The sequence below is a fragment of the Daucus carota genome, chromosome 2 (assembly GCF_001625215.2).
Source record: "Daucus carota subsp. sativus chromosome 2, DH1 v3.0, whole genome shotgun sequence".
NCBI classification, from domain to species: domain Eukaryota; kingdom Viridiplantae; phylum Streptophyta; class Magnoliopsida; order Apiales; family Apiaceae; genus Daucus; species Daucus carota.
Window position 1 is genome coordinate 36,277,633 of NC_030382.2, and position 12,690 is coordinate 36,290,322.

The 12,690-nt window shown below is 33.9% G+C and overlaps 3 protein-coding genes across 4 annotated transcripts; all 3 read right to left on the bottom strand.

Moving 5' to 3' along the window:
* Nucleotides 1-4,628: 4,628 nt before the first annotated feature.
* LOC108205619 (metallothionein-like protein 1) lies at nucleotides 4,629-5,468 on the bottom strand. 2 transcript variants are annotated; one of them, XM_064087307.1, is made up of 3 exons: nucleotides 5,317-5,468; nucleotides 5,087-5,158; nucleotides 4,629-4,967 (listed from the first exon to the last, which is right to left on the bottom strand). In XM_064087307.1, exons 1-3 carry the CDS (start codon nucleotides 5,376-5,378, stop codon nucleotides 4,877-4,879), a joined length of 225 nt encoding a protein of 74 aa, XP_063943377.1. In that variant the 5' UTR covers nucleotides 5,379-5,468; the 3' UTR covers nucleotides 4,629-4,876. The 2 variants fall into 2 exon arrangements, with proteins under 2 accessions (XP_063943377.1, XP_017231087.1); XM_017375598.2 differs by having other exon boundaries at nucleotides 4,629-4,970.
* A 1,906-nt stretch (nucleotides 5,469-7,374) lies between these two features.
* LOC108205616 (uncharacterized) lies at nucleotides 7,375-12,467 on the bottom strand. Its single transcript, XM_017375594.2, has 6 exons — nucleotides 12,306-12,467; nucleotides 12,054-12,125; nucleotides 11,872-11,963; nucleotides 8,039-8,249; nucleotides 7,810-7,881; nucleotides 7,375-7,682 (listed from the first exon to the last, which is right to left on the bottom strand). The coding sequence occupies exons 1-6, from the start codon at nucleotides 12,368-12,370 to the stop codon at nucleotides 7,589-7,591; spliced, it is 606 nt and encodes a 201-aa protein (XP_017231083.2). The 5' UTR covers nucleotides 12,371-12,467; the 3' UTR covers nucleotides 7,375-7,588.
* Nucleotides 10,002-10,819, bottom strand: LOC108205617 (metallothionein-like protein 1). The gene is made up of 3 exons (XM_017375595.2): nucleotides 10,660-10,819; nucleotides 10,388-10,462; nucleotides 10,002-10,288 (listed from the first exon to the last, which is right to left on the bottom strand). The coding sequence occupies exons 1-3, from the start codon at nucleotides 10,719-10,721 to the stop codon at nucleotides 10,198-10,200; spliced, it is 228 nt and encodes a 75-aa protein (XP_017231084.1). The 5' UTR covers nucleotides 10,722-10,819; the 3' UTR covers nucleotides 10,002-10,197.
* Nucleotides 12,468-12,690: the final 223 nt, after the last annotated feature.

The following is a 12,690-nucleotide window of genomic DNA, read 5'->3' on the forward strand; positions in this document are numbered from 1 at the left end:
ATCATTCACCCCACCCTAGTAACCCATAATATGTTAGCATAGTCCATTTAACTGATTTATTGATTTGTTATGCTTTGCTAATTGTTGATTTGTTGTGCTTTACTAATTGTTTCTGTTCAACTTAATTTTTAAATTTATTGCTATAATTTTGAAACTTCTGGTATCGAGCTTAACATGGTATCGAGCTTTAATTGTTTTGATAAGTAGTGCACGTTTTTTAAGATGTTATAGTGCTTAACTCATTTTGTATACACTGGGTATTTCACCTTGCTGTAGTACATTCAGTTAAAGTTTTATCTTTTAATGTGTCGGAAATTTGGTTTTGCTAGATCATGGAAACGAATTATTTTATATTTCATAACCCGATCAAACCGATCCGAACCGATCCGAACCGAAGTAATACAAATTGGTTTGGGTTATGAATATAATTTTTATGATTTGGGTTGAGAATTTAAAAACCCGATTTAATTGGGTTGGGTTGTTAAATTTCTTTAACCCGCCCAACCCGAACCGTGTACACCCCTACCCATATGTCTATATGAATTAACTCAAAGGGAACCGAAGCATGTGACAAACTATCATTGAATGGCAATTTAGCAAACTTAGACATAGGGCATGTGATGCACATTTGAGAGGTATCATGAGTGTATGATTTAACACAAGGAATATGTTTAAGTTTAGCTAAAGATGCATGTCCTAGCCTATGATGCCACAAAGCCAGATTCTTTGATATATGAACAGAAGGCACATGATTAGTTGGAGGATTACCGGATGATAGTGCAGATGCAGATATGATAGCAACAGATTGCACAACAGCATCCAAGTAATAGAGTCCATTCCTTGCCTTGCCTAAGCCTTTCAGTTGACGAGTCTTACTGTCCACGATAGTGCAGTGATTTGAGAAGAACTGCACTTCATAGTCACCATCTTTTATGAGTTTTTGGACTGAAAGAAGGTTGTGTTTAAACCCGGGAACACACAGAACATTCTTGAGTATCAAATCTGCCTTCAAACACACTGTTCCTGAGTGTGTGATGGCCACAGTTGCTCCAGTTGGCAAGTTAATTGTTTGATTAAGCTTGAACTCTCTAGAGTTGATCAGATTAGACAGATGAGGAGTCATATGGTCTGAAGCCCCTGAGTCTATTATCCATTCTGTTGGTGAACCTTGAGCTGTGTTACAAGTAATCATTCCAGAAAAATGGTGATCTATTTCTTCATCAGTATCCGAATCTTTCACTTGGCTATTCTGGAGTTGCGGCACAAGTTTAGCCAATTGCTCTAACTGTTGTGGTGTGAAGAGGAGACCAGATGTACTTGGATTGAATTCAAATGTGTGGCTACTACGAACAGCAGCAGCCATTTTTGGTTTAGGTTGGCCAGACCATCTAGTGTTTGGGTTAACACTAAAGTTTTTTGATTTAACAGCAGGATTGTATTTAGTATTTTTTGGATGCCATCTGGGATATCCAATCACTTGCCAACATTTGTCACTAGAGTGCCCTTTGACTCCGCAAACAGCGCAAGCAGTAGCGTTTTCAGGGTGTGTTTTACCACCATACATAGCAAGGACTTCATTTGCAGGTGAATAATTGAGAACTGCTCTTTGTGCTTCTTCTTGTTCAAGAGTAGCACATGCAGTTTCCACAGTTGGGAGGGGTGTAAGCATAAGCAAGTTGCTTCTTTGTGTATTAAACACTTCATTCAAACCATTAAGGAACTGAAATAACCTCAACTCCTCCTTCTGTGTATTAATAGTTTCTAGAAGTTTGACGACATCAGGTGATGGATTTGACACAGAAGGCAACATATTCATAGAGTCGAGCTCCTCCCAAACAGATTTCAGAGAAGTGTAATACTCAGTGATAGATGATGAACTTTGTTTTAAAGAATACAAATCTTTACAAAGTTTGTATTTTCTTGAACCGTTGGTTAAGGCAAAACGTTTTTCTAAATTGACCCAAATGTCTTTAGCAGAGGTCATGTACATGATGGACTGTTTAATTGTGGAAGAAACATTACCTGTAATCCAGGCTATCACCATGTTGTTACAGGTCTCCCACAACTCAGCCTTCAAATCATCATATGTGGGAATGGAAACTGTGCCATTGATGAACCCAAGCTTTCTTTTAGAAGAGAGATTTATCTCCATGGATCTCCTCCATGCTCTATAGTCAGAGCTTCCTTGTAGCTTATCTACTTGGATAGAACAAGCATTATCAGACGGGTGTAAGAAAAGAGGGTTTGTGAGATCTTGATAGCTGACTCTATTTTGAGCCATATTCTATTCAGGAAGAAAGGACAGATTTCAAATGTGTAGAAGAGAGATAAAAAATAGCAAGAAAGAAAGGAAGAAATCAAGCTCTGATTCAGTATGGCTCTGATACCATGTTGACAACTATGAACATAAAGTTTCAGTAGGAATCAAACCAAGAACCAGAGCAAGCAGTGAGAGAAACAAGATATGTGAGAAAAAGAAGTCTGCTTTTAATAAATCTTGTCCTGACCATATATGGGAGATAACAAAAAGCCTTATAGCACTTAGCATCTAGCTATCAGGCAAATAGTTTTAACAGCTCAAATAACAACCTCAAATGACAACAAAAGGAAACAGCAGATGGTCCATACCAGTAGCCAGACACAGACAAAATAACATAACAAACTAACAGAACAGATATTAAAAATAGTTTTGAGCATATTCTTCAATAAAAAAACTCAAAGAGAAACCTGTATGTTGAGTTTGAGTAGCCTGTATGTTGGGCGGAAGTAAATTTTATGGAATTATACAATTTTCTTAATGTATAACAAAGAAATTCTTCAAACAGAAAATTGTCAAGTAGAACATATGGTGATCTCTCTTCAACTAATTTTTGTACTATGATACCCACACTTTGTTCAAGAATTTATTTATCAATTTTTTAAGCAAATATAAATTGCTCAATAGAATCAAATATTAGATCAGCTATAATATTTATGGATCTGTAAAGAACCTCATTTATCAAGTTATATTCTACGCTACTTGTTGGAAAAGAAACAGCTGATTCACCATCAGGAAGCTCTTCATCCCAACAACATCCTTATGTACTCTATACATAATTGAATAAGATCATAATCAGCCTTAACACTTCCTCTTGTTCCTTAAATGTTGTCGTTTTATAGCGATACATGGCTAGCTTGCTAGATTTACTTGGTTAGATAATGTTTTCGCAGCCTCTGTTGTATAGCTTAATGCTTATTGTTTTTGTTTGGGTTAAAAAGGCCTATCTTCTGCTCTTTTTTAAATATCATCGCGGCCCTTCATAACCCTTCCTGCAACAAAGTGAGATGATCAACACATGTTCCTAATCCTTAAGTACTGCAGTATGAAGCTTACGGGTTGTTACAAATGAAAAGCTGTCATGATCAAACACCTGGTGAAATCTTTTTTAAAAGGTTCTGATTATTAATCTTATAAACACACCCTTCTAATTATTTAGTTCAACTGTCGTGTCAAAGATATCGCTTGAAAATTGAGTTTTTTAATGCTTTTACCGAGTAGTCTAAGAAATTATCCGGTTTCACACATAACATGCCATTTGTTCAGGGACGAAGCTACACAGGGGCCAGAAGGGGCCATGGCCCCCCATAATGTTATAATTTGTGTTATATAATTTTGAAAAAAATTATATTTTATCTACATATTTATATAAAAATAAAAATTTAGCCCCCCTAAAAAAAATATCTGTTCGCTCCTAATAAATATTTAACATTGTAAAATAACGTTTTAATTCTTAGATTTCTCTAATTCATGTATTAGACCAAATTTAAAAATATAAATAAATAAAAATATGGATATACATACAATTATACTATTTAAAAAAAAAAATGTAGAATGTAATATGTGATAAAGTTAAACATCAATATAGTTTTTTTAAAAAAACAAGAATCTTTGGGGGAGGTCTGAGAAACTTATACCTCACTTCTCATTATCGTAAAATAGATTTAGTCCTCGTGTATTATCAGTTTTTTAATTAATATTAATATTAATATTGATTTTACTCATCGTCAATTCAAATTTCATCATCCAAGTAACATTTTTACTTGTTTAAACTGTAACTTGTCATTTTCTAAATAATCATATGTTGTTTTTGTAAGGTTAATAGACATAATATGTAGTTTTTGAGGTATTGTTAAAATTTTACTTGCTTCTATTCATAATATAATTTCATTTAATGTGTATTAATTGCTAATTAAAGATTACAGTATAACTTAGAGTTATTATGATGAGTTTTCCGATCATTTTATACTTATATATATTTGAAGATAAATAGCTAAATATTTTAGTTGACACAATTATATATTTGATATCTTGATTTAAAAGAACGCAAAACTTTACTATAAATTTTTTTACTAGTATTTTTGTATTTATTTTATATTGAATATTTTATTGTGTTAACGAAAAATTTTAGTGTCAAAGAAATTTTTTTGGCCCCCTTATGGATATTTGCTGGCTTCATCCTGCATTTGTTTAGTGTTAATCACCTTCTGCATCCATTCATTCTGCGCTTCGTTCCCAAATTTTGGCACTAGGATCAAAACCCACCCTTCCATGTGTGACAAAAACTCGACATACAAATTCAAGATAACAATTAGAGAATCCAAAGTAATAATTCCTTATACCAACATATAGCAGAGTGTGGAACAGCACAAGTACACAAGTTGCCTGAGACATCAGAAGTTCTAGATTTTCTGAGATGTTCTGGTGGTTGTCTTATTTTTCAATTTTAATACAGAATTAAAGCCACAAGCTGCTATATATATATATATATATATATATATATATATATATATATATATATATATATATGTTGGTACAGTTCATCATGATTGATGGAAATCAACAGCTGCATGGATCACAAGTGCAGCTTGATCCACATTTGCAGGCATTTCCTCCTTCTGCTCCAAAGCTCTTCTCAGCTCCATCAAAGCTGCTGTAACATATAACAACAAAGTTATTTTATGTTCCTATATTAGTGTGCTAATATAAATTAAATGCAAGAAGATCTAAGTAAAGTTATTATACAAGATGGAACGATATCAAACATACGTCTTCATAGGTGCAACTCCAGCAATGATTGTAGCAGCTACAGAATTCTCTATGTCAAGGTGCATGCTGCATCTGCAATTTGACACATTTGGTTACTACCTCTAAAGGATGAAGAAGTTAGAATAGATTAGTTATGATTCATGTTAATGAGAATTTCAAGGAAAATAACTATATCACTCTCTTTTTTGTGATTTTAGTTATTCAAGTGCAAGGTATTGTGAGAGGTTTACCCCCCATTGCTGCCGCATTTGCAGTCAGAACCACAGCTACAATTTGATCCACAGCTAGACATTTTCTTTATATAATGTTTAGGTATTGTACACTTCAGAGAAGGCTTTAAAGTTCTGGTGAAATCATTTACTCATCACCCTGCTATTTATAGAGCAAGAGAAGAGATTTTAAGATTCTATCCACCGTACACGTGTATGAATCACCCCTTACTTGGGTATATATGAAAATGATTAACTTCTTCCTACCTAAAAGCTTGAGAATGTTTGATTCCTTAAACCTTTCATTTTCAGAAGTCAATTAACTTAGTGCTGGATTAGTTGTATGTTACTTTTATGAAACTATTGTTCTCAAATTCATTTCCCTTTCAATCAACCATCACAAGATAAAAACTAGATAGATTTATGATAACAAAGTGCTTCTTTAGATAATTACATTTGGTAAATGGTTATCAGAAGGAACAGAATACAAAACTTAGCCGTCTGATAATAAGAATCAGCCCAGTAAACTTTTACCTATCAAACCCTTGCTTTCAACTAGCTGAGAACTCTCTACTGCTGGTAGTAAGAGGTTGAAGTTTGAACCTCACCTTCATACCATTCCCATTCCTGTTAACCCCCATTCCCATACCCTCCGTTCTCATTCCTGATTCCCATTCCCAACCTTCATGCAAATGCCCCCTATATTTGACAGTACAGAGTAAAACCATACAAAAAATGGAAGAAATATAAAAATCATGAGAGGTTAGAATAAACAAATTTTGTTAGTAACAAAAAGGTTTATGACAAGTCATCATGAACTGATCTATAAAGTTACAGAGAGAACATAAGAGTGACTAGTGAGTGTCTGAGTGATAAATTTCTTTGATTTGTTGATTCTTATATGTCTCTACTGAAACTAAGTATTAGGAGGACTTGGATGAATCATATATTATGTTTAACACTCTGCTCAGTGGAAAGCCCATTTTTTGTTTTTGGTAAGTAAACTCGTGACCTCTATACCATGTTAATTTACCCGTATTCTTAAAAACTAAAGTGTTAGGAAGAGCTCTTAATTGGATCATATATTGTATACGTATGGTTCTCTATACAATATTGCCGCCTAAAAATACTTGGTTATGAATATCATACTTGTTCTTGCAAAAAGAAATTGGAATTAAGCATTTTTGCAAAAGAAAGATAGCAAATATAAAAAGTTGTATATATTGATTCCTATGTATAATGTCAACGCTTAACATAATGATCTTGTCGAATTTGGAGACAAAAAACAAATTGTTTCATGGAAGCAAAGTTTTGCCCAGTTAATTTTTCTAGGGATCAATCGACTGTTGAGAACCTCATCTTTCAAATGATATGTTATGCTACCTGAAGGAAAAGAAAGAGACGTTTCCACCTCATTAAGCACCTCGTCACAACAAGATCATTATGTACTATATGAATATGATCGAATGCAGACTTAACTTGGTTTGAATCTTTAAAAAGATTTTGGTAGACAAGTTACTCAAGACATAAAAAACTACAAGATTTCCTAGACGTCTGGTGGCTAACATATTTGCAAACATTCATACTGTAAAAAAAAACACAATCTGTTATATATATACTGAAACCCTTCGTAATGCATGACACTGATCAACAGTTGCATGGATCACAAGTGCAGCTTGATCCACACTTGCAGGCATTTCCTCCTTCTCCGAAGCTCTTCTTAGCTCCATCGTAAGTACTGCAGCATGAACTGTATCGTTTTTTACTAATGGAAGCTGTTATGATCAACCACCTGCTGAATCTTTTATATTTTTTTGTGAAGTTTGTGATTATTAGGCAAATTAACGCCTATTCTAATTATTCAGTTCCTCTGTATTATCAAAGATAAGGCTTGAAAATATAAAATTCAAATTCTTTTGTTTAGATATCGAATAGTTGTCTCTGATTTTACACGTAGTATGCCATTTTTTTTATGTTAATCACTTCTTATCCATTCATTCTGCACTTCGTTCTCAAATTTTGACAATAGGATCTAAATCCAGAAACCGCCCTTTTAAATCTCGACCTACAAATCCAAGATAACAAGAAGAGAACCGAAAGTAATAATTCCTTGTACCAACATATAGCAGAGTGTGGAACAGCATAAGCACACAAGTTGCCTGAGACATCAGAAAATTCTAGATTTTCCGAGATGTTCTGGTGGCTGTCTTATTTTTCAATTTTCATACACAATAAAAAGGCACAAGCTGCTAAATATATATATGTTGGTACAGCTCATCATGAATGATGGCGATCAACAGTTGCATGGATCACAAGTGCAGCTTGATCCACATTTGCAGGCATTTCCTCCTTCTGCTCCAAAGCTCTGCTCAGCTCCATCAAAATTGCTGTAACATATACAGTACCTAAGATTATTTTATGTTCTTTTATTTGTGTGCTAATCCATACTAAATATCTAAATGTCAGGGAATCTAAGTAAAGTTATCATATGAAATGAAAAATTAATAATCATACATCTTCAAAGGTGCAACTCCAGCAATGATTGTGGCAGCAGCGGAGTTCTCTATGTCAACGTGCATGCTGCATCTGCAATTTGAAATATGTTCTTAGGGATGAAAAAAATGTAAATTATAATGGTATAGCTCAAAAAACTTGGATGTATAATATCAGATTAGTCATGAACTCTCTTTTTGGTGATTTGAGTTATTCAAGTGCAAGGTATTATAACTTGTGAGAGGTTTACCCTCCATTGCTGCCGCATTTGCAGTCAGAACCACAGCTACAATTTGATCCACAGCTCGACATTTTTCTTATATAATATTTAAATATTGTGCAATGCAGAGCAGACTCTGAATTTTCTGTGAAATCATTTACACATTGCCCTTCTATATATAGTGCAAGAGAAGAGATTGTATGATGCTGCCCACCGTACACGTGTATGAATCCCCTTTCACCTGGGTATATATGAAAATTTTAACTCCTTCCTACCTAATAGCTAAAGAATATTTGATTCCTTAAACGACTCGTTTTAACAAGTATATTAACTTAGTGGTGGATTAGTTGTATGTTACTGATGTGAAATATTCAACTGTAGCTATGATACTTGTAATCTTATACACTTGTTTCTCAAGCATTTTCCTTTCAATCAGCCATCACTAGATAAAAACTAGAGAGATTTATGATAACAAAGGACTACTCTGTAATTGGTTATCAGGACGAACAGGATATCATACTTAGCCGGCTTATAAGAAGAATCAGCCTTGTAGACTTTGACAGTACCTATCAAACCCTTCCTTTTAACTATCTGAAACTCTCTGCATTTGGTAGTAAGAGCTAAGAGGTCGAAGCTGAAACATATAATATTTCTTAAAATGGCCTATCAGTAAACTTTCTTAGATTTTTTTTAAGCGAAAAAACTGAGGTTTTATTACAGAAAAGTACTGTTTTCAGACTGCTGATACATCCTACAATCTACATTCCCAGTTGCATGAAATTTAAACTTTTATGTTGGAGTATTATTCATATCGGATTAATAGTAACAATTGCATGATTATTGCTGGCAGTACAGAGAAAAAAAGAAATATACGAATCACTGAGATTATGTTAGACTAAACAAATTTTAGTAGTAACAAATAGGTTTGTGACAAAATCATCAGAAACTGATATATAAAGTTAAAGAGATAACATAAGAGTGACTGGTGAGTGCTGAGTGATAAATTTCCCTAATAGATTATTCTTACACGTCTCTACTAAAATTTCAGAATGTTAGAAGGAGAACTTGATCATACATCATGTTTAATACTCTTCTCATTTGAAATCCTGTTTCTTTTTTTTTTTTTACTAATATAATATCTACACTTTATTAAACATATTGATCTTGTGAATTTTGAAACAAAAATAAATTTGTTTCATAGAAGTAAAATTGTGTCCAGTTAATTTATTTTTATCTATGGATCCATCAACTATTAAGAACCTCATCTTTCAAGTGATATGTTATGCAATCTGAAGGAAAAGAAAGGGACGGTTCCACCTCAGAAAACACTTCATTCTGGCCAATGTTGCACGGAGACGGGTACCGGTACAATGACAGTAATATTGAAAAGTAATTTTATAAGTATAGGATGGATTGACAATTATAAAATTATAGAATACGATATGACACTAAATATATTAATATAATTTTTTTAAAAAGACGGAGGTATATTCAACATTCAAAATATTAAACATAAAACACAAAAGACCCTACGATGATTCTAAAATATTAACATCACCATTTATCTAACTCATTTTTCATTTCAACAGTATCAAGTGAGAGTTCTGCAAACTCTAATTCATATTGTTTAAGATTCCTGTATAAAAGACTAATCTTCTAAGAATCCAAACATAGATGTCATGAATCTACTTGGTTGAATCTTTAAGAAGTTTCTGGTAAACACCCCTTATAGTTATTTGGTTCTTTAGTCATATCCATTATTATATATCACAACTGAACACTGAAATTGTACGTGCTTTGCTTAAGAATCTTATAATTGCCTCCAGTTTTACCCTTTATATGCCAATCGTTTATTGTTAATCACCTTGTGCATCCATTCTCTGCACTGAGGACCTAATTTTGTTACTAGCATCTGAATTCAGAAACAACCCTTTTATGTGTAATGAAACTAGACATGAGCATCAAGAATAAAAATAACAGAATTTCACAGCCATTTATCCACAAAGCAAATCTTGATACCAACATATAGCAGAGATCAGAACAACACAAGTACACAAGTTGCCTAAGATGTCTAAGAATACAAGATTTTCCTAGACGTCCGTGGCTGTCTTATTTGCCAACATTCATACGGTATAGAAAACACAATCTGCCAGTTATATGCTGCTACCCTTTGTCATGCATGACAATGTTCAACAGTTGCATGTATCACAAGTGCAGTTTGATCCACACTTGCAGGTATTTCCTCCTTCTCCAAAGCTCTTCTCAGCTCCATCGAAAGTACTGCAACACATACCGTAATTTTAATTATATTTTACACTCGAAAATTCTGGTGCTAATTCAAAGTAAAGTTACTATATGAGATGACATATATAATCCTACGTCTTCATAGGTGCAACTCCAACAACGATTGTCGTGGCAGCTGAGGAGTTCTCTATGTCAAGGTGCATGCTGCATCTGCAAGTATTCAAAATATCCATAGTTACTTCCTGTTTAGGTCTAGTAAGCAAAAAAATTTAAGGTAAAACAAAAATGGCCTAGATGTAGGTCATAAGATTATTTATGATCTATGTTATTAAGAATTTCAAGGGCAATCACTACATAACCTATATTGACTTTACTTTTTTAAAGTGCATAAAATAGTGAAAGTTTACCCTCCATTGCTGCCACATTTGCAGTCAGAACCACAGTTACAATTTGATCCGCAGCTAGACATTTTCTGTAAATAATATGAAGTAAATATAAATATTATAGGTTTGTATTGTAAGCTCTGAGAAGGCTTTGAGTTCTTGGTGAAATTATACACTCATAACCCTCCTACTTATACCGCAAGAGCAGATCATGTAAGGCTATCCACCGTACACGTGTGTGAATCACATTGTTCTTACGGATACATGAAAGTGATGGGCTTCTTACTACCTTAAAGCCGATGAATCTTTGATTCCTTAAACCTTTAATATTATCAAGTAAATTAAATTATGGGTGGATTAGTTGTAAGATGTAGCATGTTGGTATGAAACTTTAACTCTACTCTGTTACTTGTTATATTATATTCTTGTTTTCTAGTCCATTTCTCTTTCAATCAACCATCATCAGATAAAAACTAGATAAGTTCATGGAAACAAGTGTTGCTTAAAATATGTTGTCTTAACGTTAACAGGACGACAAACATATGCTTTCAATTAGTTTGGCCTGGTTCCCCAATCAACTGGACATGGCCTTCAACACCATAAAGAAGTTAGCCAAATATGAAGAACCAACCTTATAAAGTCATTAATTTTTGTGGCATTCACCATTTGTTTTATTTACAGAAAATGTGCTTTGCTACATCTTTCTGCCAAAAGAAAGATTTGAAATTTTCAGTGGTTTTACTAGGGAAAAGTTTCTTTTCCTTTCTGGAGCCTTCAGCCTTGTCTAAACTAGCGCAACCAGTGGTGTATATCATCCGTTGCTATCGTTTCAACTATGGTCCAAAGTTAATACTGTTTTTCCCTTTTTATGTGGTAGTTCTTAAAGCTTCAAGTTCATGTACTCGATTAGCCAATTAGAAGGTGACCAGATAACTGATCAAAGCAACAGCAAGTAAAGTAAAACAAATTTACTAGTGAAATAGCAGACACAAGCTTACTTAAATTTTCATGCCATTAGTATCATCATACAGATGAATAAACCTTGAGACTGTTACAGTACCACAAAGCAGAGAGCGGAATTATAATGGAAAAACACAAATAGATCTAGCAGCCTAAAAATATTAAACACATCCAAGACTGGAACTGCATATAATACATAGGCTGCGGCATTATTATAGTACAACATATGGAGAAACACTAGCTGCTTTGTTAGGTACTCAGTTGCATTGCATCGTTAACATTTGCACGGATTACAGGTGCAGTTTGATCCGCACTTGCAGGCATGCCCTCCTTCAGCTGCAAAGATCACCTCTGAACCCTGAGAGAACCTGCAATGGTAAATTTAAATAAGTTACTAAAATTTTAAAAATGGCTACTATAACTATGCATTTCTCAGTAACGAAACACATAATTCGTACGTGTTTGTTGGTGCAACTCCCTCAATGATGGTTGCATTTGTGTTCTTCTCCACATCAGGGTACATTCCGCATCTGTGATTTAAGGAAAAAAACATTTATAACTAGCAATTATATAATTTATGCCATTATTTGTCACAGAAATTTGTGAAACATCTGAATAATGCTAATTTCTAAGTAAAGGGTTTAGGAATGTGTGATTATATTAATTTTTGCATTAGACTGTATCAAGAAAATAAAAGATTGACAGCTTACCCTCCACAGCCATTGCCGCACTTGCAGCCAGCACCGCAACCACAGTTTCCTCCACAGCAAGACATTTTCGAATGGAGAGTAAAGAGGCTGATTAGGATTATAAGATTGTGCTGGACTCTGTATTAATCGCTCTTACTTCTCTGGTGACTTGTTAAGTTAAGTCATGAGCCTATTTATAGTGCAGAAAGGAGAAAGAAGGCCAAAATCGACCGTTCACGTGTACCAATCAGAGGAAAAGTTATATATTCTCTGATACAGCTTTGCCTGTGGTCTGAAGAACTACATTATTTGTACTCCATTTCTTATAGTTATGATAGTACTAAATTATTTGTACTTCATTTTGTTATTTTTAAGATGGTGTTTAAGGTATCAGTGTAATCTCTAT